The sequence below is a fragment of the Quercus robur genome, chromosome 5, assembly GCF_932294415.1.
Source record: "Quercus robur chromosome 5, dhQueRobu3.1, whole genome shotgun sequence".
NCBI lineage: Eukaryota > Viridiplantae > Streptophyta > Magnoliopsida > Fagales > Fagaceae > Quercus > Quercus robur.
The window spans coordinates 8,859,019-8,884,982 of record NC_065538.1 but is presented as its reverse complement, the minus strand read 5'-3'; the positions used below and the strand labels follow the sequence as shown (position 1 = coordinate 8,884,982).

The following is a 25,964-nucleotide window of genomic DNA, read 5'->3' as shown; positions in this document are numbered from 1 at the left end:
GAATCATCTTCTTCTTCATTGCCTTATAGCTTATGAGATGTGATCTATGGTATTTTGTTTGTTTGAAATTCAAAAGGTCATGCCACAACAAATTTTGGATTTGTTAGCTTCTTGGCAAGACAGAATTGGCCAACATTGGAACGTAAGCATTTAGAAGATTGTTCCATATTACCTAATGTGATGTCTATTATAGGAGATGAACTCTAGAAGTTTTGAAGGATATGAATGATCGATCTATCATTGAACTTAAATTGTCTTAGGCAAATTATAACTTACCCACATGTCGTTAGCTGAAATTTAAGTTATTTACCTCTGATTTAAAATTTGACATTTTACCCACTTAATGTTTGACTAAATTTTAAGTTGCCTACTTATGATCTGAAATTCCATAATGCAAGTATTCTGATGGATAGTTTTTTATTTTACTTGATTTTGTATTTTTATGTTTTTTGTGTTTTTGGAAGAGAAACATAAAAGTGAAGTAAAATTACATATTTAGCTCTGTTTTTAACAGAGGTGGATTATAGAAATCTAACCAAGCTAACCTTAAATGGGTATGTCAAATTTCAAATCACAGGTAAACAACCTAAATTTTGTCCAAACCATAGGTGAGTAAATTGTAAGCAACTTAAATTCTATGCTTGATTTTTTTTTTTTTTTTTTTTTTTGAGAATCCATTCTATGCTTGATTGAACTAAAATCATTACAATCTTTTCTCATATATTCTTCACTAGATTTGTTTAAACATTGTAATTTAAGATACATATTTTAATCCCTCCCTATTGTATACCCCCCTTAGAAATTGTCATCTTTCCCCACAAAATCACCCCTTTGTTTTGGTTTTCAAAATTCTTTCTTTTGTCTTCTTTTTATTTTATATTTTAAAATCTTTTTGGGTTAGAATAACTCAACAGGGATAGAGTCATAGGTTTATCACCCCCCCCCCCCCCCCCCCCCCCCACAAAAAAAAAAGCACTGTATCCGAATATTCCAAACTACCAACTCACCAAATCACTATATATAAAATTCATAAAAAAAGAAAAAGTAGTTCATATATTTTTTCAAAGCTAACCACACTAAGCAACCAATAAAACATCGTCGTTTTAAAAAACACCTTCACACGAAAACAACCATATTTTACTGTCTTTTTGATGATTACTAATATTATAAAAAAGGAAAAAAAAGAAAAAAAAAAAAAGAAGAGACCAAACCCTTTTGTCTTAACGATTCAATCAAACTCTCTCTGTTGTCCGAATGTCTAAAAGACACACAATGCCTCCTCTCTCTCCTTCTTCTTCTTCTTCTTCTTCACTTTGATAATTCCTGTTTCCAATTCTGCCCTCGCTCTTTCATCTTATCTTCATCTCTGTCCTCCCCACATCTCCGCCGTCGATTGCTTCTCCCATTTTCCACTCTCTGGACGGTCCGGATTGCTTGATCGTGGATTCTCGGAGCTATGGAGCCCCGAGTTGGAAACAAGTTTCGACTTGGCAGAAAGATCGGTAGTGGATCGTTCGGAGAGATCTATCTCGGTCTGTACTTTTAATTTTTTTTGGCGAAAATTTTGACTTTTTTGGATTTTTTAGCTTGTGGGTGCTCTTAATTTGGTTTAAAAATTTAATCTTTTTTTAATCAGGTACTAACATTCAGACCAATGAGGAGGTTGCAATTAAGCTTGTGAGTAATTCACTTTTGACTTTTTTTTTAAAAGCTTTGGAATTGGTTGAATTTTGGGTTTTTGGAATTATGGGTTTTAGTTAAAATTTGACCCCAATTTTAGCTTTTTGTGTCTATGTGCTTAGTTGGGTCTAAATTGGTTTTTTTTTTTTTTTTATTTGGGAAAATTAGATTGCTTGGTGGGCTTAGATTGTGGTTTTAGTTTTTCTGAAATGGCTGAAATTGATTAATTTGGATGTAATTTTGTTGGGTTTTGTGAAGAGTTAGAAATGGGGTTTGTGTGAAAATTAAGTATTAGAAATTTGATGATTGTTTTCGGAGTGTTGGAGTTGCTTCGGTGTGGGTTTAGTGTTGGGAATTTAAGTGTTTACTAAGTCTGGTTTTGTTGCTTTTTATGCTGATTGAAGTTTTGGTTATTGCTTAGCAGTTAATGTTGGGTTAGTTATACATTGTAGAGTGAAAATGTAATGCTCTTTTGGAATGCGAATGTTCTAGCATGTGTAAATTGTAATGCTTGTAGTGTTCTACGAAGGTTTAGTTTTGACAACTTAAGTATTTGCTAAGTCTGATTTGCTGGGTTTTAAGCTGATTGTAGTTTCAATTATTGCTTAGCTGTTTATGTTGGGTTAGTTATACATTGTCAAATGAAAATGTAATGAAATTCTGGAATGAGAATGTTCTAGCGTGTGTAAAATGTAATGCTTGTAGTGTTCTGCAGAGGTTTAGTTTTTGATAATTTAAGTATTTGCTGAGTCTGAATTTTTTTGGGTTTAATGCTGATTAAAGTCTTCGTTATTGCTTAGTTTGTAAGATGCAAATGTAATTTGAATGTGCGTGTAATAGCATGTGTAATTTGTAGTGCTTATACTGTTCTGCAAAGATTTAGTATTGAGAATTTAAGAATTTGCTAAGTCTGATTTTTTTCGGTTTTATGCTGATTAAAGTTTTGGTTATTGCTTAGCTGTTTCTGTTGGGTTAGTTGCAGATTCTAGAATGCAAATGTATGTTCTAATATACATAATTTATGATACTGTTTTCTTGCTTCATGTGCTTGTAGTGTTCAGCAAAGGTTTACTACTGAGAATTTATGTATTTGCTAAGTCTAATTTTGTTGGTCTTATGCTGGTTAAACTTCTGGTCATTGCTTAGAAACGGGTCCATTACATTTGACACCTAAACATTCTAGAATGCAAATACAATGAAATTTCGGAATCTGTACTTGCTAAGTCTGATTGTTGGGCTTTATGCTGATTAAACTGTTGGTTGTTGCTCTGCTGTTTCTAGCTACATTTGGCACCTACACATCCTAGAAGCAAATAAAATGAAATTTTGTAATGCACGTATTCCAGCACACTTAATTTGTAATACTATTTCTTTTCTTCATGTGCTTCTTTTGTTCTGCAAACGTTTAGTATTGAGAACTTAATTATTTTCTGGGTCTGAATTTGTTGGGTTTTAAGCTGATTACGCATTGGTTAGTCATGTTTTTGTTGAGTCAGTTACATCCAACACCTGCACATTTTAGAATGCAATTATTATGAAATTTTGGAATGCATATTTTATGATATGTGTAAGTTCTAATAATGCATATTTGATTCAGGAAAATGTCAAGACAAAGCATCCTCAATTGCTGTATGAATCGAAGCTGTATAAAATACTACAGGGAGGAAGTAATGACCTTTACTGCTATATACTTGGTGCCTTTTGATTTTTTTTTTTTTTGCAAATTCTGGTGTTCATTTATTAGATATTTATTGGTTGGCAATTTTTTCCTATCATGGCAGCTGGAATTCCGAATGTGAGATGGTTTGGCGTTGAAGGAGACTACAATGTTCTTGTGATGGATTTATTAGGACCCAGTCTTGAAGATTTATTCAACTTTTGCAGTAGGAAATTGTCCCTTAAGACCGTACTTATGCTTGCAGATCAGATGGTAGGGTTCCTTATTGCATTTTTATCCCTTTTGAATTCACTTTTATTCAAGTTTTAGTTATCTCTTGGAAATCTAATATTGATATTCCTGTCAGATCAATCGAGTTGAGTTTGTTCATTCCAAGTCATTTCTACACCGAGATATAAAGCCAGACAACTTTCTTATGGGTTTAGGAAGGCGTGCAAATCAGGTTTTACTGTTGAACACCCTTCTTTTATCAATCAAGTGATATATACTTATTTCATGTTTTGTATTGATGCATTAATTGATATCTTCTTTCATGTAGGTGTACGTCATTGACTTTGGTCTGGCTAAGAAGTATAGAGATGCTTCAACCCATCAACATATTCCTTATAGGTTAGTTTGTTTGGATTAGCTTTTAATTGACATTGATTTACATATTCATAGGAAAAGAGGAAACAAAAGGATAAAGCTTAATGGGGTTTTACCTGTATGGGTTACTTATTTTATTGTGCTTGGTTGTCCTTCCCTTGTTTGTTACCATGATTAAGATTTCTAGGCCATTACTGATTTTTTTAATATTTTTATCCAAAAATTTTCAGGTAGTTTTTCACTCTCTTTCATCAATTCTGACATTCTCATATTCTTTGCAGAGAAAATAAGAATTTAACAGGAACTGCAAGATATGCAAGCATGAATACTCACCTTGGCATTGGTATACCTATTAATTTTATTTTTCTGGCTTCTTTTTGTTATCAATTTTTAGTTTACCTTTTTGTGTTCATAAATGTAGATGTCAACCTTTGTAGCTAGCTCTGACACCCTCCCCGCCCCCTCTCCCGCCCTCTCTTTTTATCCTTTTTGGTCCTGTGTATTTTCATTTTTCTTGGAATTACGGTTCTGACTCTTAGCTATGTTGCTTTTTTGCTTTGTAGAACAAAGCCGCAGGGATGATTTAGAATCACTTGGATATGTTCTTATGTATTTCTTAAGAGGAAGGTGAAGATTCATTGGCACCAATGTTATCTTATACTGTTCTTTCATTCCCTAGTTTGTCTGGTTATGACCGTCTATCTTTATAGTCTTCCTTGGCAGGGACTGAAAGCAGGAACTAAGAAGCAAAAGTATGAGAAGATCAGTGAGAAGAAAGTTTCAACTTCCATTGAGGTAGAATCATGTCTTAGGATGGCGTTCTGATGTCATTTATGTATTCAGTAACATTAGTCTGACTGCAAAAGTCACTGTTTCTTCCTTAGGCTTTATGTCGTGGTTATCCTACAGAGTTTGCTTCATACTTCCATTACTGTCGTTCTCTACGATTTGATGATAAACCGGATTATGCGTATCTCAAAAGACTCTTCCGTGACCTTTTCATTCATGAAGGTTTGAACTTTAACGTCATCTGTGCTGTTCTTAGACATTTCATGTGCTCAAAAAATAAGACAGCAATGCTCTCAATTTTTCTGTTATCATTGTCAAATATTCTCACCTGAACGTTGGACTTCAATGTTTTCTATGCAGTTAGATGCTTTACTGGATCAACTGATATGACAATAGTGCTCCCAATTCACTAAATAATTAATAAATAGTCTCAAAATTGGAGATTCATTATTGTTTCTTTGACTGCAGGCTTCCAGTTTGATTACGTGTTTGATTGGACCATTTTGAAATATCAGCAGTCCCAGATTGCCACTCCACCTGCTCGTGTTCTTGTAAGTGATCAACCTCTATGGCTTTTGGTTTTTAGCTACTGGTCTAAAAATTTTTAATGTGTTATTTATTTCATTTATCTTATTACAGGGTCCTGGTGCTGGACCCAGCTCTGGCATGCCACCAATAGCTGCAAATGCTGATAGACAATCAGGTAATTCCAGTTGTGTTTCCGTAATTGTATTTCCTTAATGTATTACTTCATGCACATATTGTGATCCACTACATTGTTAAAAATTTCTTTCTATGTAATGTTCACTTATCTATATACATCCGCCTTATTGCTTTAGCATAAGCTTTCTATAGTTGCAATCTGCTGGTTATTTTGTAGGACGTCGGACCCTCAAATAATCAACTATTTTTGAATCCCCCTCCCCCCTCCCTTCATACTTGGGTTGAGATTACTGAAAGGTCTTTTGAATGAGTTCAAATTCAAATACACATCCTACGTATACTTTTGCAATCTGTTATTTTAGTCCAGTAATTGGGATGTCGTTTCACTATACATATTTCGAGGATGAAATGTTTAATATGGTTAATTATTTAACTTCATTGCAGGTGGGGAAGAAGGTAGACTTACCGGTTGGTCATTGTCAGATCCCTCTCGCAGGAGAAACTCTGGGCCAGTTGTGAGTGCTGGAAACCTTTCTAAACAGAAAAGTCCAGCTGCAAATGATCCAATTTCATCTAAAGATGCTGTGGTACTTGATTTCTGACTAAATCCAGATTTAAAATTTTTCAGTCCCCTTGCTCATGCTTCTAAGTTAACCAAGTTTATTATTTTGGAAAGTCAAATATCATACCTTTACTCATCATAGCCCAGTAAACCTGTTCCAGATGCCTATGATATCCTTGAATGTATTGTTATTTCTAGGGTGTTGGGTGACAATTTTGTCCCTGATTATTTAGGCAAATTGATAGTAAGTGGAGATGATAAGCTTTAGTCTGAGAGATTGATTCTTTTAACCAGTGGACTAGACTTTTTATAGAAACAACTTCAAAACATAATTTTTCTCTTGTAGGGTCTACTTTTCCCTTTTGATGAGTGAAAATATTTATAGAAAATGTGAAGCAGATGCAAGGAAGTACACAATTGTATTAGAAAATAAAACCAACATTAAAAGAAAATGAAAGATTACATAGTCTAAAAAAGGCAAAAATGAATGGAAGGAGTAGTTATCTCCAGTCTCCACTCTGCCTCTACTACCATTTGCATAAAGTTTGCTGAAAAAGTTCCTTTGAGATCCAACACATTACACCCCCTCTTCCTTCAATTTGGGCTTTTGCATTCCAGCTAAATATACCTCTATAAACACAAAGGAGCCGCCTTATTGGCTGTAGGTTGCCTGTTCGACCAAAGCTTCCGTGCCTTTGAAGCAGCATCTTAAGGATTTATTAACAACCACTAAACCTCAAATACTGAGATTTTGAGCTTTTTCCACTAGGAAGGTACTGGATAATGATGTATGGGCCAATTACTTCTAATTATCATAAAATTTTTAGTGAAGGATAAAACAAAGATGAGAATTTCAGTTTTAAAACAACAGGCGAAGAATAAAATGAAGGCATCACGATGTGTGTTTTTTCACCAAGGATACTAGGAATTTTGCAAGCTTGAATATTTTTTATATGTTGTCATTTTACCACCGGTAACTACAGGCCTATTTGGATAATCCTAATGAATTCGGTGTTTCCTTTTGCGTCAATGATATTGTATTTTCGTTCTAGTTTTTTTTCTCAGGACTTCTTGTGTCCTTGTGTTCATGCAGTTATCAAGTGCTAGTTTCTTGCGGTCAAGTGGATCATCAAGGCGACCTGCTGTCTCTAGCAGTCGTGATGCGATAATTAGCGGTGAAGGTGACCTTTCTCGCCTGAACACTACGGATGCAAGCCCAGGAACTCTTCGTAAGATTTCTAGTGGGCAAAGAAGTTCACCTGTTGTATCATCAGAGCACCGTACATCTTCTGGTAGAAATGCCTCACATGCAAAGTACTTTGACTCCACTCTTAGGGCTATTGAGGGCATGCACATTAATAATGATTAGAGGGTACAGTATTATCAGCACACCCATTTTCATTGCCTTGAAGGATCTAGAGGGCAGGGGAAGGGTACAATCCGCACACAACACCTCCTCCTCCCCTCCCCTAATCCAATTCTCCCCCTTAAACACAACAAAAGAAACTGCATTGTTGTTGTATTTTTTTATAATGGTTTCCCACTTTGCCTTTGTTTTTTGTTTTATTTGGTTGTAGTTCCCTTCAAACCAAAGGCAAAGCTCAAAATACACAAAAACCAGTGCCTTATTGTGTGTAAATAAGCGTAGACAGTAATGTTTTAAGGTTTTGATGCACAGACAGTGATCTGGTGTGGTTCCACATTTGGTTCCTTATGTAATATCTTTCAATATAAGTATCCCACTCTATGCAAGTATTTTAATCCTCAGATGAAAAAAAAAAAAAAAAAAAAAAATGATTCTTATCTCCAATCCTTGAATTGGGATTATCTAAAGCTTAAATTTTGATGTATTTAGCTTATCAATGTTCATCAGTTATTATGCTTTTCCTAGTTTTTGTGCTAGGTCCATGTTTGAAGCTCCATACCAAGAAAAATTTAGGTCCAAGTTAAAACGCTTCCGAAACAAGGATCAGAAATGCAATGCTGATCCTGCAGTGGCAAACTTTCCGTTCATAAAGATCATATAAGCCTCATTGTCACAAGTAACCAGGTTATTATGAGTTTTGATGGCACAAAATTTTCTTAAGTTTATTTAAAAACTAATAGTAATAGATAAGAATCTATATGCATTATATATGGGATTTTTTTTATTCTTTTCCTAGTAATTATTTTTCAGCTGGACTTGGGCAGAATGTCATTACAATAACAAACTTCTGTTCTTCATCATTTATATGTTTGCTCGCAGTAATTATGGCCTTTTGGTTTTGCGAGAAAGGATGACTGCATTACTTTCTAGTGCAGTAGTGCTAGTACTAAGTAATAGTACATATGAGACTAATTTTTTTTTTTTGCTAAACTATGAGACTAATTATTTGATTAGTTATAAGTATTCCACATTTATTAGTCTACAAAATATGAATTAGTGGTGCTAGTTCTAATACATATGGCCTTTTTATTTTATTAAGGGTAACAAATTGCAAACATAAGCTAGAACTTAAATTTACAAATATAAATTGTCAAAATTCATCAAAAGTGTTGAAATTTTCCATCACTTGGTTGAAGCTGCAACTAGTGTTGTTTATAATAACTGAGCGTGTGTTAGGGAATCAGGATTGAGGAAGAAGCTCATATTAAAAGAGAAACATATGACACAAATTGGGATTTGGGGTTGAATTTATGATAATTTTTTTTTATCGTTTAGGTAGCTAATTAAAAAACTTTGGCTTTGGACCTTTTTTTTTTTTTTTTTTGAGAAGCAAAAATGGGGGTCTTTATGGTTATATTACACCCTGGGCAAGGCGTCGATCGGAGGTAGACAGCCGGGACCGTTCTCGGCTTCAGCAGCATCAACAATCGTGTGGGGGGTCAACCCCACTAAGGATGCCCACCAACAGACTCCTGCGGATAGCGGGACTCGAACCTAGGTGTGTTGCACGAAGTGTCTGAACCTTATCCACTCAGCCAAGTCCCCGTTGGCTTTTGGCTTTGGACCTTGTCAAACAAAGTTTGGATTTTTTTATAAGATCTTGGGTCACTGGACGTATGTGATTTAATTTACATAAAGTACTAAATAATCTATTTTTTCAAAAATGTTATGCTAACTCTAGTCCAAATGTCTTGTAACTCAACTAGCATTATTTTTAAGTGTGTGGAGGCAAAACAATAATAGCCTATTATGTTACAAAATTTTCTTTTAATCGTGCTTTTGTATTATTTCCTTGCTAGTCATAACAATATTAATCTCTTAGTATTAAAAAAAAAAAAAAAAAAAAAAAACACTACAAAAACCCAAATTTCCTTTTTACAAACAAAAGTATAGTTGCATGCATACATACATTTACTCTGAACATCTCTTTCATGTGATCAAAGCCTATAAACGACAAATCTATTATTTATATAAATTTTAATGTAAAATATTGGTGGAAAATAAAAATCGCAAAGAGAATATCAATTCTATTACCAAGAAGTTTTGTTAAATTTTATGTTCTTCATATTTCACTTCTTTCACATTTTACATTCCATGGTGGATGAAAGTAGTAGTTATTAGAGAATAAGTTTTCTTCCATTAAGGTATTAAGCTGCCTATAACAAAAAAGCATGCCACATCCAAAAGATAGAAAATAAAACACTCAATAGGACCGGCAAATAATAAAAGAGAGAATAGGAACACCATTTCTTAAAGATGATATCGTAGTTTACTATCACTGTCTCTATGACTTAAAAAGAAAATTCCAGAAAAACAACTGTAAAGAGAAATAAAATTTGAATTGATTAGAAACAAATGAAATATACAACCTTTTTTTTTTTTTTTTTTATGAAATAAAATATACAACTTAATTTATCAAGAAACTACTTTTTGTATCTCTTAGAATGTAAGTTATTACAACTCTTAACAAATTTATTCTATCTGAACTTGCTGGCTGACTGTTGAAATCAGCTACTGACTGAACCATCTGACTTACCTTATTTATTATTGCATTAATGGCAAAGCCAGAAAGTTGGAGTGAAAGCCGTGTTGATGGTTAAGGATTTAGGTCGTTCGAATGTCATTTGTCTCACTAAGAAAATAAAATATCAAGCATGTTAGGATAACTGTAAACCTTAAAAGGAACTATCCCTATGATCATATCAAATGTAAAATATATAACTTGTCTAGCCTCAGAATATATACCCAACCATTTTATAGTGATTATCCTAGCACTACACTTTCTTGTTCTGTAATTTCCTTATCTTTAGCATTAAAAAAATTGAAATATAAATTTAATCAATATTATAATGGTTAGAAGCCAAGGCAATCCTTCAGTATATTAAAACAACCAGAGATCAAAGTTGCACCGCATCTCTAGGCATTTGTTGCAAACTGGGCTACATGTCCAGATACTCGTAGGTTTATCACTGGATTTTGTATTTACTTAAGTGATTATTTAATTTCTTGAAAATCTAAAAAAACAAACTATCGTATTCAGATCCACTGTTAAAGTTGAGTATCATGCCGTGGCTAATGTATCTTTCGAGACTTTCAGGTTGAACACCTACGAGCTACATTTTCTTTTCTTTTCTTTTTTTCTTTTTTCTGATAATCAAGGTGAGTTACTGCAAAAAGTCCTATTTTTCACGAACTAACAAAATATATTGAGATAGATTGTCACATTGTGCATGACTAAGAGTAAGAGAGGGTTACAGCTGCATGCTCTCCATGTTTCAACAGTACACCAACTTGTAGACATTCTCACTATAACCTCTACTGCCATATTGAGAGGGGATATTGCAAACCTCATTGTAGTGATGATAAACAGTTGGGAACAAATACTCAAAAAATTTCATGTATCAAGAACTAAAAGATATTGTCCAGATGTCGTCTAGCACTAGTCATACTCGTATAAGTTAAGGGTAAAAGAATAAGGGTTTGGTTAACGAGTGTTTTTAAGGCATTTATTAATAAATTATTTTTAAAAAGTTTTAATACTGAAAATATAAAAAATTGTCAAAAAAATTAGATGTTTTTTTTTCCTATAAAAAATTTATAAAAGTAGTTCCTCAATTAATACCCTTATAGAACATCCGTTAAGTTTTCCCAAAAATTAAAATTAACGGTTCAGTTAGTAACTCATACTAACACATGTGATGTAATACACTTGTAAATATCTGATTAGTTGTTCAGTTAGTATAGGCAATTAAAATTGGTTAGTCTATTATTGATTGTAATGGGTAATTGCCAATTAGTTAGGTTGTTAAGCTATTAATTGTCTCTGTTATGAAGCCTTAGAAATAGAGGGTATTATTGCAAAGACTTCTACGATTCAATTTTCCATCTCGCTTGTTGAAACTTGTATATGTATGTATATATTATAGGCACATATGTATAGGTATCGAACTGATTCAATTAAGGTTTTATTTTTTATTCTATTAGATCCATATTATCACAATTGTTTCACTTTGTTCAAAGTAAGTAGTATTAATACAAAATCCTTTGATTCTCAGTATGTTCTCTGTAATCATCCCTATTCCCTGTACCAATCCTCCCATCCACCTAGGTCTAAGAATTTCTCTATCAATTCCTTCAATATATTTTGATCCTTAAATTGACCTAGGACTCCCGAGAATCCTCAAAACAATAAATAAATTTTTTTATTAAACATCCTCACATATAGACACATGCATAGGGATTAGAGATATTTAACAAGAGTATTTTCATCTTTTAACCTCAAAATTCCCTACCTAGGATTTAAAATAACATATATGGTCCCAACCTTATGCCTAAGGCCACATGAAATGCCCTCTCGGTAATAAATACGAGAGCCTCAAGGCATATCTAATGTTAGAACAGGAACTATATGGCTTTGTTTTGAAAATTTTATGGCTTCCCTTAAGACCCGGTACAAATAATAATTACTTAATATAATAAGACTTACACATGATGAGTCTAAACAAAACTTTTAAAATTAAATAGTCCAATAACATTCTTTTGGTCCTTTGGAAATTATTATACTGGTCATTTCACACTGAAGTTTGACGAAATCCTATATGACTTTTGTTTTGTTTGTTTTCTTTCTTTTTTTTCTTTTCTAGAAGGAATTTTTTAATAGTTTCATCAAACTAAAATGTGAAATCAAAAGTTGCGTTGTTTTGGAAAATTAGAAATATACACGAATTTTCAAATCTGTGATATACCCAAATTTGTGATATACGAAAAACAAAAAGAAACTAACAATAAAAGATAGTCACAAAACACAAGAAATTATGTGGTTTGGCCTATATATTTATGGAGTTGCAATGATTTCACTACTTTTAGAAAAAATATAAGATGCGACATTACAGTTTTTCTCTTTAAAACAACACACCAAACTTAATCTAAAACATTGGTATTTATATCCCACATAGCAGATTCACAAGGGCATATCGGTCCAAACCTCCTGTCCAAGTACTAAACCTCAAAAAACTTCCATTAAAAATTGTAACACTTATATATCGAATCGGGTCATAATTCTAATTAAACGCAATCTAAGATCCACATTGCCCAACACATTTCAATCTTAGAGAAAAGTTCATTTGATTTCCAGCTCTTTCAATGTTTGAACCTTAGCCCATCAAAGATCTCTAAATCAGTTCTCTTTTTTGCCTAATAATATATAGTACAATTTAGTGGCTCAAGGAAGTTCGAACTATGAACCATCATTCGTGGCTCAAGGCCTCTTGGCCTAATGATAATGAGTATTGTGTACTGTGTAGTGATGTCTACAACTTCCTTAAAAGGCTGAGCACTGGTTCGACCCACTGACTGCCCATATGTGGTACACTTTACTTCTACTTATTAGTCCTAAAAAAATGGTGGATGTGAAAATTAAGGGATTAAGGATTCGTTAATCAGATTTTGGTGGGGGGGGGGGGGGGGGGGGTGTGGGTTGGGGTGGGGAACAAAAACAAAGTCTATCTTGGCTTTGTGAATTATTAACTTATATAAGAAATGTGTGTGAGGATTGAAGTTACGCCTTAGGATTGAAGTTTCAAAGCTAATGAGGATATTTCATATGAGCTCGTCATTTGTTATTGCTATAAGTCATAATGATCAGTAGATGTGGGGGGATATCCATATAAAAAGTACTTCTTGTTTTGTGCTACTTGCAGTAAAATTAATTGAAAGAGAATAAAAAAATTTCTAATGGCAAATCTTCTAAGACCACAATGGCAAATCTTCATAATTTTCTTGACCATTGATGAAGAAAAATAAAAGGATGGATTATTTGACATTTGAGTAAAAAAAAAAAAAAATCAGGCTACCCATTTTACAAAAATGTCACCTATTACTGGATTCAAGAAGGAATTCAAAGGTTCCCCAAGTGAAACATGCAAGAAGCAAACCTTAGGCTAACCAAACAGAATTCTAATGGCACTTTTTTCCTCCTTTTTCAGCATTCTTTATCTTCTGTCAGAGTTCAATGCTTAAAGGGGAAAAAAATCAATCATTACCCATGCCAAGATTACAGTGAGATCATAGGATAAAATATGTGAGGCCTAAAATAAGCAAATTTTGTTGCATAGGAAATTCAAGAGAAAGATAAGGTTTTATAGAATAGGCTTCTCAAACAAAACTAAGACAGTAAGTACTTCCACATCTGTAGTATATAGAATTGGCATAAAAATAGGACTCTTAAGTCCAATGATATTCGAACTCATAATAGAACTATAGTATATATAGAGAATTGGCATAAAAATAGGACTTTTTAAGTCCTATGATATTCAAACTCTTAATAGAACTTCACAATCCATTACAAACCAAAAGAGAAACCTTAAAAAAAATGAAAAGGAAGATATACCCATCACATGAATCACCACCATCCATAGACCACTTGGGTGTATGTGTTCTTCATCCACCTAAAGCTTTTCCTCAGTGATCCTTTCATCTTGCCCTCCACAGTGTAAACCTTGTACCCAGCTACTCTCTTCTTCCTTTGCAACTCTGGGTCATTGAAGCTCCAGTTTTTAGAGACTGCCCCAACACTGCTTTTCCCTTTCTTCATCTTCAGCTCCTTTGGTACTATCTGGTTATTTGTCTGTACAGATGAACCTGCATAATTCACACTGTAAGACCTCAGATCTTGCATGCTTGTTGGGGCACCTCTTCCTCCATAGTAGCTCTCAATCTGCATCATCCTCCCATCCCTGCATGACTTGGATCTGAAATCCTCCATGAGGGAACAGGAACAAGGTCACAAGAGTTTGAAAGGTTCAAGAATGAATGAGAGAACTAATGGAGTAGGAGAAAAGAAAGGAAAAGGCAAAAAACAAAAAAAAGGGCTTGTTTGGTTTGCTTTTCTTTGTGGTGTTTTAATTAGAATTATTCATTGCTATAAACTTTTCTTAGATATTTTTCAATCATTTTTTAATGTGGGAACAGCTCAAGATTGTCTCTTTCAGTTGTTAATATAATAATATCAATATTGCTTTTCTTTAATCGGACTTTGAGGGAATGTGATTTTTCCAACTTTGCTTCACTGTGGAGTTGCATGAGGATGAGGCTGCTTAGTTTGACTGGCTTTTTACACGTGGAATGGTTAAATTTTGACTGGTTTATATAAGAAAAGAAAAAAAGAAAAAAGAAAAATAGAGTGCGTGGAGTATCAAAATTGAGATGTCTATTCAATGTTTGAAGTCATTGCCGTGAAATGAATGCAGTACTACTAATCCATATTAATTTTGACCAAGGAAAATGCTACTCTCCTGATGTGGAAACAGTAAAACATCTTTGATAAATACCATATTCTATTCAGACTTGCTCACTTTGTCGGTTCCAATGAGTTTAACTTATAAATTTTCTTTGTCATGAATAAAAGGCCTAAATTTAAAGCTAAAAAGAAGGTTTACTAAATTTTCTTGGGGGTAATTATTACACTCTTCTTCTTGAAGGGAGAAAACATTCACATTTTTTTAATGTTGGAAGAAAATAACACTCCCCCATATGTTTATATTAATAATGAAATATTCTAAATTTATAAGATTTTCTTTAACAAAGTTTAATCATGATGAGTAAAAACATAACTAATAAATTTATAATTAAAATTCAAAGTTTATCAAGCACCAAAAAACTTGCAACAACAAGTCTCTTCTTAGGTAGTTGAAAAAAGAAAAAAGAAAAAAAACAACAGTCATTTTAAATATTTTAAAATGCACTTATTTTTAAGCAAAAGGCAGGCTATTGTATAATATTTTTAGCATCAATTTAACAAAGTTTGGTCAAATGGATATTAAAGGGAAAAGTATTTTTTCCTTTCATGTTTGGGGTAGAGTATCATTCCCTTAAACCTCAAGGGAGTAGAGTGTAGTTACTCCAATTTTCCTTGAAAAAAAGTTTGTTAGATTTTGTTTTAAAAAAAATTATTATATAAATGATGATAACGTGGAAGATGAATCTCCGAATCTCACTGGTCTTATTTGTCGTATGAAATTTACAACATAAACCATAAAGTGGCTGATTAAACCAAAAAAAAAAAAAAAAAAAAAAAAAAAAAAAAAAAACCATGATTACTTTCCCATCATTTGGTCAGAACTTGCCATGGGTAAAGGGGAAATAGGTAGGCAAGGTAGATTGCACAGTAAGATCAGCAATGACCAATTATGTTGAATTGGTTGACCATATCTAATGGATAATTATCTCAAGGAAAGTAATTCTGTAAAGTTGCTTTTATATGCTATAACTATGATTCTATGAATTGATCAACACCATTTTTTTCATTAATGAAATCTTTGGTGGGGCCTGTGAAACGATCATGTTTATTGAAGGACTCAGTCTCTTCCCAATAAGACAGATAGATCCAGTAGGATCAGGTGGATAGCTTGTATCCAAACAAAAAATTAGAAGTGGACCTTTGTTGCTCATGGCATGTTTCACTAGTGCCATCCACAACAGCATGGGAGAATTGTCATTTATTTTCAGACAACTACTAACACAACTAATTCATGAAATAGAATAAACAAGCAAGACCCCACAACATGGAACCGGAGAGAGAGAGAGAGCGTGTGTTATTTTGGTATTTCCCAATTAAATTTTATACCAAAGTTCTATCCTTGTTATAAAATTGAGAGAAACCCCATGTGTTTCCTACCCATTTGATCCACATGTAATGTGCTAGATACCCTCGTGGATGTATCTGCTTTCAGCAATTTCTACAAGCATTACATTTACATCCATCCAAGTTTTTCTTGGTAACAGGCATATGCCAAGTTGACAACTTACCAAGACCAAGTCAGTCATCCACATCATACCCTAATAATTTTCAATCAAACTCAAAAGTCAATGCACAATGTCACAATCTTTGCCACCAACAAAATTGTATGAAAAAGATTTTACATTCTGACTGGTATGCACATTCGTCTCCTTTCTCTAAGCCCAAACTTCAATAATCTAAAGCGATTTGTCCAAACTAAGAATGGCGATTTTACGTGTTGACATGGATTTTACTTTGCTAGTTAAATAATTTGGTTGTATGCAGCGAAAATGACAGAAAAAATAGAGCTGATTATGTCATCGGTTGTTTTTTTTTTTTTTTGAGGGAAGGTTGTTTCTTGTTTGTCAGACATTATTGTGTTAAATTGGCAATGAATTTAAACATAAATGTTTCGAAGTGAAAAACCAGGTTATTACCAAGAGGTAAAGCCAAGACCAAAATCTTGCACAACCCACCATTGCATCCCCAGATGATAGCAGATGCAGCAACAAACGTACTACAATCCTTGCATACAAAAGATGGATGAATAAAATGTAGGTTAACACTACAGAAGAGGGCAGATATAAATATCATCTGGGATAAAGAGCCTCAAAGTAAAAACCATCTCTTGAAACAATAGTCAGAGTTTTAAACATTATAAAGGCAATCAGTACTAATCTAACACCTCTGATAACTCAAAAAAGAAAACAATAATAATGATAGTATAATAATAAATAAGGGGGCTTAGAATACAAACCCTACCCAAAACAAAATTTTAAATAATCCCTCCAAGCTGAAATAGGAACTGAACTGTCTTTATGTTGCAATAATATGCAAGCCCTAAACCCAATTCATTAAAAGGTCAGATATGTTTGCCGACATGAACTTGGGACACTAGATGGGAAAAAAAAAAACAAAACAAAATTAAGAAGTTATAAAAAATAAATAGTACTATGAAAGGAAGAGAACCCCATGCCTCAAACAAAACCAAAAAAGACTTCATCACAGGAGATCTGCAATATTTGATGGCAGCTCCTCAACTTGCACATTGTAGAACTTCTGAATGTCAAACAGCATTCTCTCATCGTCCTTTGTAACAAAATTAATGGCAACACCCTTTCTCCCAAACCGTCCACTTCGTCCAATACGGTGAAGGTAATTTTCTGGTTGAGTCGGCAGATCAAAGTTTATGACCAAGGAGACTTGCTGCACATCAATACCACGAGCCAAGAGGTCAGTGGTGATGAGAACACGGGAAGATCCAGAGCGAAATTCACGCATAATTATATCACGAGTATTCTGGTCCATGTCACCATGGGTGGCTGAGACTGTATGGTCACGGCCACGCATCTTGTCAGTGAGCCAGTCAACCTTGCGCCGTGTGTTCACAAAGATGACACTTTGGGTGATGGCCAGGGTTTCGTAGAGATCACATAGTGTCTCAAGCTTCCACTCTTCCTTCTCAACATTCACATAAAACTGCTTGATACCCTCAAGGGTGAGTTCATCTCGCTTCACCAAGATTCTCACAGGCTTGTTCATAAACTTCCTGGTGATCTCAAGGGCTTCAGGCGGCATTGTAGCAGAGAACACCCCAACCTGAACCTTGGCGGGAAGTAGCTGGAAAATATCATAGATCTGACAACCATAATAACAACATTAGAACATAATATCCAAAGCCCTTCAAGAACTGCAAATCTTTGAACAAGATATGAGAGAGCACATGGAGAAAAAACCTAATAGAAGTTCAATCCTTTCATCAGTAAAATTAGTATATGAAGTTAGACATGGATTATTCATGAACAAAACAAAAAAAATTTCTTATTATAAAGGGAGCAGTAAATAGTCATCATCAGGCTTTTGGACCTGAACAGCAGAATATAAAACCACTACACACCTAATCCAATTTAACCAGAAAACACACACAGACCTAATCCCATTATTCCTTAAAAAAGAAAGATAGGTTCATTTTCAATTATTAAACCATTAAAATAACCAAGTAACCTTATACATGACCCAAAAACCCAATAGAACTTAAAAAATTATAGATAACCACAGAATTAGATCTGACTTGTAAATGAAACGGCACTAAAAGAACACGAGGAAAGTACTGTTAATCCAACAAGTCAAGTGCCTCAAATTCAAAGTGGCCCCTAAACTGATATGTTCTTCCTGAAAGACTCCAATTGTCTTTAATTAGGGTAACACTGCTCTAGGGGTGTCAAATGGGTGGGTTTGGGGTGGGCATAATTGGGTTGGGTATATCAAAACCCATTCACCTATTAAAACCCATTTAATTAATTGCTTCTAACCCAAACCCAACCCAACCCAATTATAATGGGTAAACCCCAACCCACCCAATTACCCAATTATCAAAATTACCAAAATGCCCATAAACACAGTAACAGCTCAGACAGGAAAATAGAGGAATAAGATAAGAAAAAATAAGTGATCATCTCTGGTTGCTTCCATCTCAGCTCAGCTCAGCTGAGAAAAAATCAACCATTGAAGTCCACCGTTTGGTTGCCAAGAAAAAAAAGAAAACAAAAATAAAAGAAGACAAAACCTCTATTCCGCATTTGGTTGCCGATAAAATGATAGAGAAAATGAGAAGAGAAATTTAAAAAATGAGAAATCCAGATCTCTCAATATTCAAATGCCAGCAAAACACCAACATTAAAATTAAGCAAACATCATTTTCCTTCCATTACCTCCACTTTCTCAGCAACCAAACAAAAGACAACGATGGCCAGTAATTACACACAAACACAGAGAGCATAGTACCGATAATGGAACACCATATCTTCAAAACAAGTTGGACAGGAGAGAATGCAGAGTTTGTTTGGCAAAAAAAAATGGTATTCCAAATTTTAATTTCTATATTCCTCAAAATCAGAAAAAAGGTAATCCAAGAAAATTCAAAGAAATTTGAATGGTGCAAAAAGATAAGCTTTCTTTTCCGACTACGCTTTCATTTTCTCAGCCACCAACGGAAATGAAAAGAGAAAAATCATTGAAGAGACATTTCAACAGACACATGAGCTTCAGTGCAGTAAAACTTGGGGAAAACGAAAACAAGAACAGAAATGAAACGAAACTATAACATAAAGCCAGAAAGATAAGCTTTCTTTCTCGGACTACACTTTCCTCTGTCTTTTTTTCTCAGGAACCAAACGGAAAACTAAGGGAAGAGAAAAGATTACTGGAGTGTTCGAAAGAGAGGCAGCATTCTTGCTTGTAGATGCAATTGGTGGGCTCCGACTAACAGTGCAAAGTGGTGAATAGAAAGAAAGGAAAAAGATCACTGGGTCTCCAACTAAAAAGTGATTGGAAGGCAAGACAATGAGGGAAAATGAGTGAAACACTGAAATGTCTGAGGGCTGGGTTTTTTTTTTTTTTTTTTTTTTTTTAAATGGGAAGGGCTGGGTTGAATTTGGGTATATTGTTTTTGGGTTAAATGGGGTTCAATGGGTTTTTAGTTAAAACCCAATAATCATTGGGTCTAATTGGGTTGATGCCCATTTAACCCAACTAATAATTGGGTGGGTTTGGGTTCAATTAGAGTGGGTGGGTTTGGGTGGGCAAATGGGTTTGGGCTTCCTTTGCCACCCCTACACTGCTCCAATATTTAATTTCTTACTGTGATACATCTTACTTCCCTCCCACATGTTGTTCATCAAAAACAAGATATTGCAAAATATACATCTAACACGTGCAAGCACCCATCCAACAAAAAAAATTTAGATGTCAAAGAGAAATTATGTATGCAATATGCATTGCAAACATATAAAAGGATCAAGATCAAAGTAAATTTACTAACCTGGTCCTTGAAACCACGAGAAAGCATTTCATCAGCCTCATCCAGTACAAACATCTTAATGTAATCAGGACGAAGTGACTGCCTTCGCAACATGTCAAATACACGACCAGGGGTGCCTACAACAACATGAACACCTGCCTGAAGGATGCGTTGATCCTCACGAACACTTGTGCCACCAACACAAGCATGAACCTTGACATTAAGATAATCACCAAGTGCCCGCATAACCTTCTCAATCTGTTGTGCAAGTTCCCTAGTGGGTGCCAAAACCAAAGCCTGGCACTGGACAAGCTCATAATCAAGTTGTTGCAAAATCCCAGAGCAGAAAGTTGCTGTTTTCCCAGTTCCAGACTGAGCCTGTTGAATTACATCAAGGCCTTTGCAGAAAGGAACAATCCCCCTTTGCTGAATTGCAGAAGGCTTCTCAAAACCTTAAGTAGAGAATTTCATTAAAACATATCCAAGCAAAAGATAAACAAGAAGCAGGAGAATAGAACCAGGGTACATGATGATAGATTCAATGATAAACCATGCAATTTCCATGATGGCATGTTCATTGCAAAAACCATGAAATTGAAAACCACCCTAAACTTTGGGGGTACAGCACTTTGTACTGAAATTATGAAAATTTGCAATTACAATTCCGATATAACAAACTTCACAAACTGCACCCCATAGCCTGATTAACTGTAATAATTTGGGACAATAACTCAAAACAGGGCACAACCGAGAAATCAACTTTTGACGATCATGTGACTTGTATGTGATCACTAATTTTAACAGTCAATCAATTTATGAGGTGCAATTTGCAGAGTCTCTTACGATTGGGGTGGTGATTGCAAGTTTTCATATTCGGGGTGCAAAATGCATATACCCATATTTTAGATTAAAATCAAATAAATAAACATACATATAATAAATTGTTTTTTTTTAAATGGACCCCTAGCCCACTTGGTTTTTACAATATTTTATAACAAGTTAATAACTGGTAGCCTACAATTCATGAGTTTTTAGAATGATTTGTTCATAAATTTTAAAAGAAGTTTTCCAGAGGGTGATGCAGGCTAACAACTTGGGTGCCATCAAAATTTCAATTTCACTTCTTTTTTACAATCAGAAGAAAAGATATTAAACAAAAGATCTTCTATTCCTACCGTAAGCATAGATTCCTCTCAGAAGGTTTTCATGCAATCTCATTGAATCAAAACTTTCATAAACCTCATCATATGAGGTGAAGAACTCTTGCCCATCAGTTGAGAGTCTGCAACAATCAATTTGTCAAAAAAAAATAATTAAAATTTGCACAAATCACAAAGCATGCATGATATGATCGGTAAAAAAAGCTTTATTGTATATGTAAATAGAAAGAACAGAAACCATGGTAAAGAATATAGAAAAAAACTTACAACTCATTCATTTTAGCATCAAACTGACGAGCATCAAATTGTGAACCTTCCGGAGCTGCACCTGCCATAGCTGTTCACAGAAACAAATATTTAGTTAATAAGAAACTTCAGTGAGATAGATCAAGCACAAAGGACTAAAACAGAATAGCATATTTAAGCTCCAGAATCAATTCATTGATCCCATGATTTATCAAATATTAATACATACACACAAGATAAAATAGATAAATATTTATGTGTATTCAGTGGAAATAAATAAAATCAGGCTAAATCAAGGAACAAAGTGGTTTACAGGTAAAGATGGACAACCACACCACGTGTCAAAAAGTGATAAAAAGTTGCTAAAATGTAACAGAAGAGCCAAACTTGCAGACCAAACAAAGTGGCGTACAAGTATTAGATTTCTGACTTAATGTCTGGGGAAGATATTCTGAGTAGACGGAAATCTGTCATGATGGAAATAAATCCTTGAGCAACAGAAACCGCTTCACCCACTTCCCCAAAGTTTTGCTAAACGCAATATGCTTTGCCATTGTTTCTCTTAGAATTAGCAGAATCCAGGACAAAATAGAATAGCATTCTTACCACTCAGTACTTAATCATAAATATGTGACTACAGTAACCTTGGAACATAGGAGAAAAAATATAACAAAAATTAAAGATGGAAAACCAAACCACACAAAAAAAAAAAAAAGTTGCTAAACAATGTAACAGAAGAGCCAAACTTGCAAACCAAACAAAGTGGTATACAAGTATTAGATTTCTGTCTTGATGTCTGGGGAAGATATTCTGAGGAGTAGATGGAAATCTGTCATGATAGAAACAAATCATTGAGCAAAAGAAACCACTTCACCCGCTCCCCCAAAGTTTGACTAAACATAATATGCATTGCCATTGTTTCTCTTAGAATTAGCAGAAACTAGGAAAAAATGAATAGTATTCTTACCACTCGGTACTTAATAATAAATATGCCACTAGAGTAACCTTGGAACATATTAAAAAATATAACACAAACTACTGCATTGGATAAACAACAATTTCCCTTGAGAATCATAACACTCGTGATAAGTTCACCCTATAGTACATGACTTGAATACATAAAAAAATACTAATTTTCCAATACAGTAATTGAATCTCTAAGCTCTCAGAAAGAGATGATACCTAAAACTGCTCCCTTTTCTTACATAGACCACTTAAGCCAACAGTTCCCCAGAAAAAATTCCTTCACCCTCTAGATGATTACTGAGAAAAAAAAAAAACAAGAACACAAAACTAGGCCTTTCACTTCTATCTCATCATACGTGTAGCTTCAAAAAAACTATCAAACTAAATAGTCCCACAAGCCTCAATCACTAAATTCCATCAATTTCCCATGCATCAATCACATTCTCCATTGCCCTACTCTTCTCAATTATCACAAAAATCAAATATCTAACACAGAACTACAACCATTGTCACACAAACAAAACAAAACCAAACACAGCACCCAGTAAACACAATCACAAAAATCAAACAGCTAACAAAGAACTACAACAATAATCACAAGCCAAACAGACGAGTCCCAGATCCCAAAAGAAACACATAGCACATACAAAAAGCAATCACTACACACTTACATCCAATATCAAATCTTTCAACAAAAAAAAACACCAAAAATTTCTACCAAATTCACCGCTTTTCCAACCGACCCATCAACCCACTCATCCACATATACAGTCCTGTACATAAAGCTTCACATACACACAAATATATACATACTTTCAACCAGTACAAACAAACAAACAAAAAATAACAACCTCATACAAATTCACCATTTTTACAACAGACCCATCACTCCTTATTACCAAATGCACAGTCCTATACATATATCATGAAACACCTTCAATCCCACACGGAGATATATATACTATCAACCCGAACAAACAGGAAGAAAAAATCACAACCTTTTACAATTTCAGCATTTCTCATCAAGCCCAACATCCATATACACAGACCTATACATATAGCTATATATAGCTTCACACACACACACACACACACAGATACATACTCTCAAGTTTCAACCAGAACAAACAAGAAAACATGCGTATTTAAAACAGACCCATCAACCCAACTATCCAAATACACATCCCTATACATACATAACATCACACAGAAACATACACACACACACACAGAGAAACAGTGTGTGAGAGAGAGAGAGAGAGAGAGAGAGAGAGAGAGACCTGAAAGTGTTGAAGAAAAGTAGAGTGAAAGATTATTGAAAGAGGTTTGAAGAGAGGGCTAGGGTTTTTCCAAACTCCTCGGATCTGCGCCGTGGAGTTTGAATGGAAAGTTAAAGAGGAGGCGAAAGGTGAAAACAGCGAGCCTTTTATATATATTCCTATGTCTCTCTCTGTGTTTGTGTTTGTGTTTGTGTGTGTTTCTGTTTGTGTTGTTAGATTAGGTTAGGTTTTTTTTTTTGGTTTCCGGATTTACCCCTGGGGGTTTTGATTTATTACTTGAAGTCTGTTTGTTTGCTGAGAAAATTATGTGGAAAAGATTGGTTTTTGTTTGTTTGTTAGTTTAATAATAGAAACTGAAAGGGCTATGAGTACTTGGTTTGTTACAAGTTTTGGTAATAGAATTTGTGGTTGAAAAAAAAAGATTGTATAAACCTTTTTTTTGGGGTTAAATCTTGTTTGGATTAGGGTTTTTTATAAAGGTATTTTTCTTTTAAAATAATATTGTCTTTTATTTATTTTTTTTTTTTTTGAGAATCGTCTTTTAATTTAAGTTATTCATTTAGCAAAACACTTAAAATTAAAAATCTATCACAAAGCACGATGACATGTACTAGGGTTTATTAGGGTGATGCTTTTTTTTCAAAAATATTCCTTGAAGTAACATATAAATGAAAATGATTTAATTACACCTTAAATGGATCACAAGTTGCTTCTAAAGAAAAAAAGAAAAAAAGAAGGATCATAAGTCTGTTACATATTAGCCTATATTCTTAAAGGGGTTAATTCTCATTAATAGGATCAATTACAAATATTTGTAATAAAAAATTTATATTTCTTAAGGCTATGTAACATCTTAAATTTTAGGGTAAAATACATTTCACACCCTCTAAATCTAGGGTCACTTTTAGATCGGTTCATTAACTTTTAAAACTTATAATTTACACCATTTATAATCACAACAACATCAATGTGTTGATTTTCATTATAGTCCGTTGCATTTTTGTGGTTAATCCACCTAAAAAAATATTGTTTTATATTTTCCTATTCAAAGTGATATCTTATTGTTTTTGAGTGGATTACTGACAAGATTCCAATGAATGTTGATGAAAAGGGCATGTTGATACCATTGTAATACTTTTTCTTTTCTTTTTTTGAGAAGGTACCATTGTGTAAATTATGAATTTATTTAATGATTACTGAAAAAAAAAATTTTATTTAATGTACTTGGTGCATTACACCTTCTTTTCATATAAAGGTTGAATCCATATAAAAGAGTTAGGAAATAATTTCTCAAGCAAATTTCATATACTTTATAATTAATCAACCAATTTAAAGGCAATATTAAATTAGATTGTATGAATGATATTTTAGCATTTCTTTTAAGGTCAACATTTGCCCTTACCACATGAATTGACTTATCTATGACATATATGCCAATCACGAATAAAATCCTTTGAATGTTTGTAAATATAATGGGTGCATACTAGGCATCTTTAATTTTAGCCATTCGAATTTGATGGGGTTTAATAATAATAAAAATTTATCAAGCAAGTCGTCTACATAATTACCATGAATTGAAATCATGCTTTTTTCAATTTAAGAACCAAACCCTTGGTTTTTAGAATTTGTGATTTTATATATAAGTATAGTCCAAATTGGTTTTCAAAAGACCCTTAAAACTTTAGATATTAAACTCATATATTCTCTCCTCCCTAACATATATATGCTAAATACGTGAATGATATTTCACTTTATAATGCACAATGGTTTACTTCAAAAGTTGAAAAAAAAAAAAAAAAAAAAAAAAAAAAAGAAAGAAAGAAAGAAAGACATCTTCACATGATTTTGGTAAAGAAATTCTTGAAAAAAAAAAAAAGTCAAGATAAGATGAGCAATGCTTACATATGGTGCAGCTCTAATAGCCATCCTTATCCAATGAAGTTAATGAACCAATTAGCAACATAGGTCTTGGCTTTCTATATAGTCTACAAAGCATAAGAAAAGAGAAGGAAAAAAGAGTACTTTGCTCAGTGATTAGATGATATGATGTTGTAATTTCAACACCTGGTCCTATGGCTGCATGAAATAGGTCACACCATGTGAGTCATCCACCATTATTGTGCTCACTTTTCTTGACTTTTGTATCATATCTTACTGTTCAACTGTGCTTTTAAATGGCTAGTGGCACTTGGAAATGCTTAAGAGATAAGTAAGAAGAGGATAATTGAAGGTCTGTCTCTATCTACCTAGAAGAAAATATTGAGTAACACGTGTGAAATTATTTACTAGCCAAATTTATTTATTTATTTAATTTACTTGATAGCCACATTTTTTGTTTTAGGTTTGGCATGTTA

General features: G+C 33.8%; 3 protein-coding genes and 2 non-coding genes across 10 annotated transcripts in view; 1 reads left to right on the top strand and 4 right to left on the bottom strand.

Moving 5' to 3' along the window:
- The first annotated feature begins 1,187 nt into the window (after positions 1-1,187).
- On the top strand, positions 1,188-7,712 carry LOC126725054 (casein kinase 1-like protein 2). The gene is made up of 14 exons (XM_050429549.1): positions 1,188-1,532; positions 1,637-1,677; positions 3,278-3,347; positions 3,462-3,610; positions 3,705-3,800; positions 3,897-3,967; positions 4,225-4,286; positions 4,507-4,570; positions 4,654-4,738; positions 4,828-4,954; positions 5,201-5,283; positions 5,372-5,435; positions 5,840-5,982; positions 7,051-7,712. The coding sequence occupies exons 1-14, from the start codon at positions 1,457-1,459 to the stop codon at positions 7,324-7,326; spliced, it is 1,407 nt and encodes a 468-aa protein (XP_050285506.1). The 5' UTR covers positions 1,188-1,456; the 3' UTR covers positions 7,327-7,712.
- Positions 7,713-13,547: 5,835 nt separating this feature from the next.
- On the bottom strand, positions 13,548-14,345 carry LOC126725053 (uncharacterized). The gene has a single exon (XM_050429548.1). It carries the CDS (start codon positions 14,144-14,146, stop codon positions 13,784-13,786), a length of 363 nt encoding a protein of 120 aa, XP_050285505.1. The 5' UTR covers positions 14,147-14,345; the 3' UTR covers positions 13,548-13,783.
- Positions 14,346-16,953: 2,608 nt separating this feature from the next.
- Positions 16,954-25,964, bottom strand: part of LOC126725050 (eukaryotic initiation factor 4A-11-like) — an 84,962-nt gene continuing 75,951 nt past the window's right edge. Inside the window, exons 1-6 of one of the 6 annotated variants that reach the window (XM_050429542.1) lie at positions 23,611-23,796; positions 22,547-22,627; positions 21,386-21,455; positions 21,134-21,240; positions 19,980-20,410; positions 16,954-17,797 (exon numbers count right to left, since the gene is read on the bottom strand). In XM_050429542.1, the coding sequence (XP_050285499.1) occupies positions 17,162-17,797; positions 19,980-20,410; positions 21,134-21,240; positions 21,386-21,453 (1,242 nt within the window). In that variant the 5' untranslated portion in view covers positions 21,454-21,455; positions 22,547-22,627; positions 23,611-23,796 and the 3' untranslated portion in view covers positions 16,954-17,161. Of the gene's footprint in view, positions 17,798-19,979; positions 20,411-21,133; positions 21,241-21,385; positions 21,456-22,546; positions 22,628-23,610; positions 23,800-25,964 lie in introns of those variants that run through there. The other 5 variants (XM_050429541.1, XM_050429544.1, XM_050429543.1 and 2 more) reach the window with 5 other exon arrangements.
- Positions 21,730-21,832, bottom strand: LOC126732020 (small nucleolar RNA snoR98). The gene has a single exon (XR_007659211.1). It is a non-coding gene; the product is annotated as a small nucleolar RNA snoR98 (small nucleolar RNA).
- LOC126732018 (small nucleolar RNA snoR98) lies at positions 22,089-22,187 on the bottom strand. The gene has a single exon (XR_007659209.1). It is a non-coding gene; the product is annotated as a small nucleolar RNA snoR98 (small nucleolar RNA).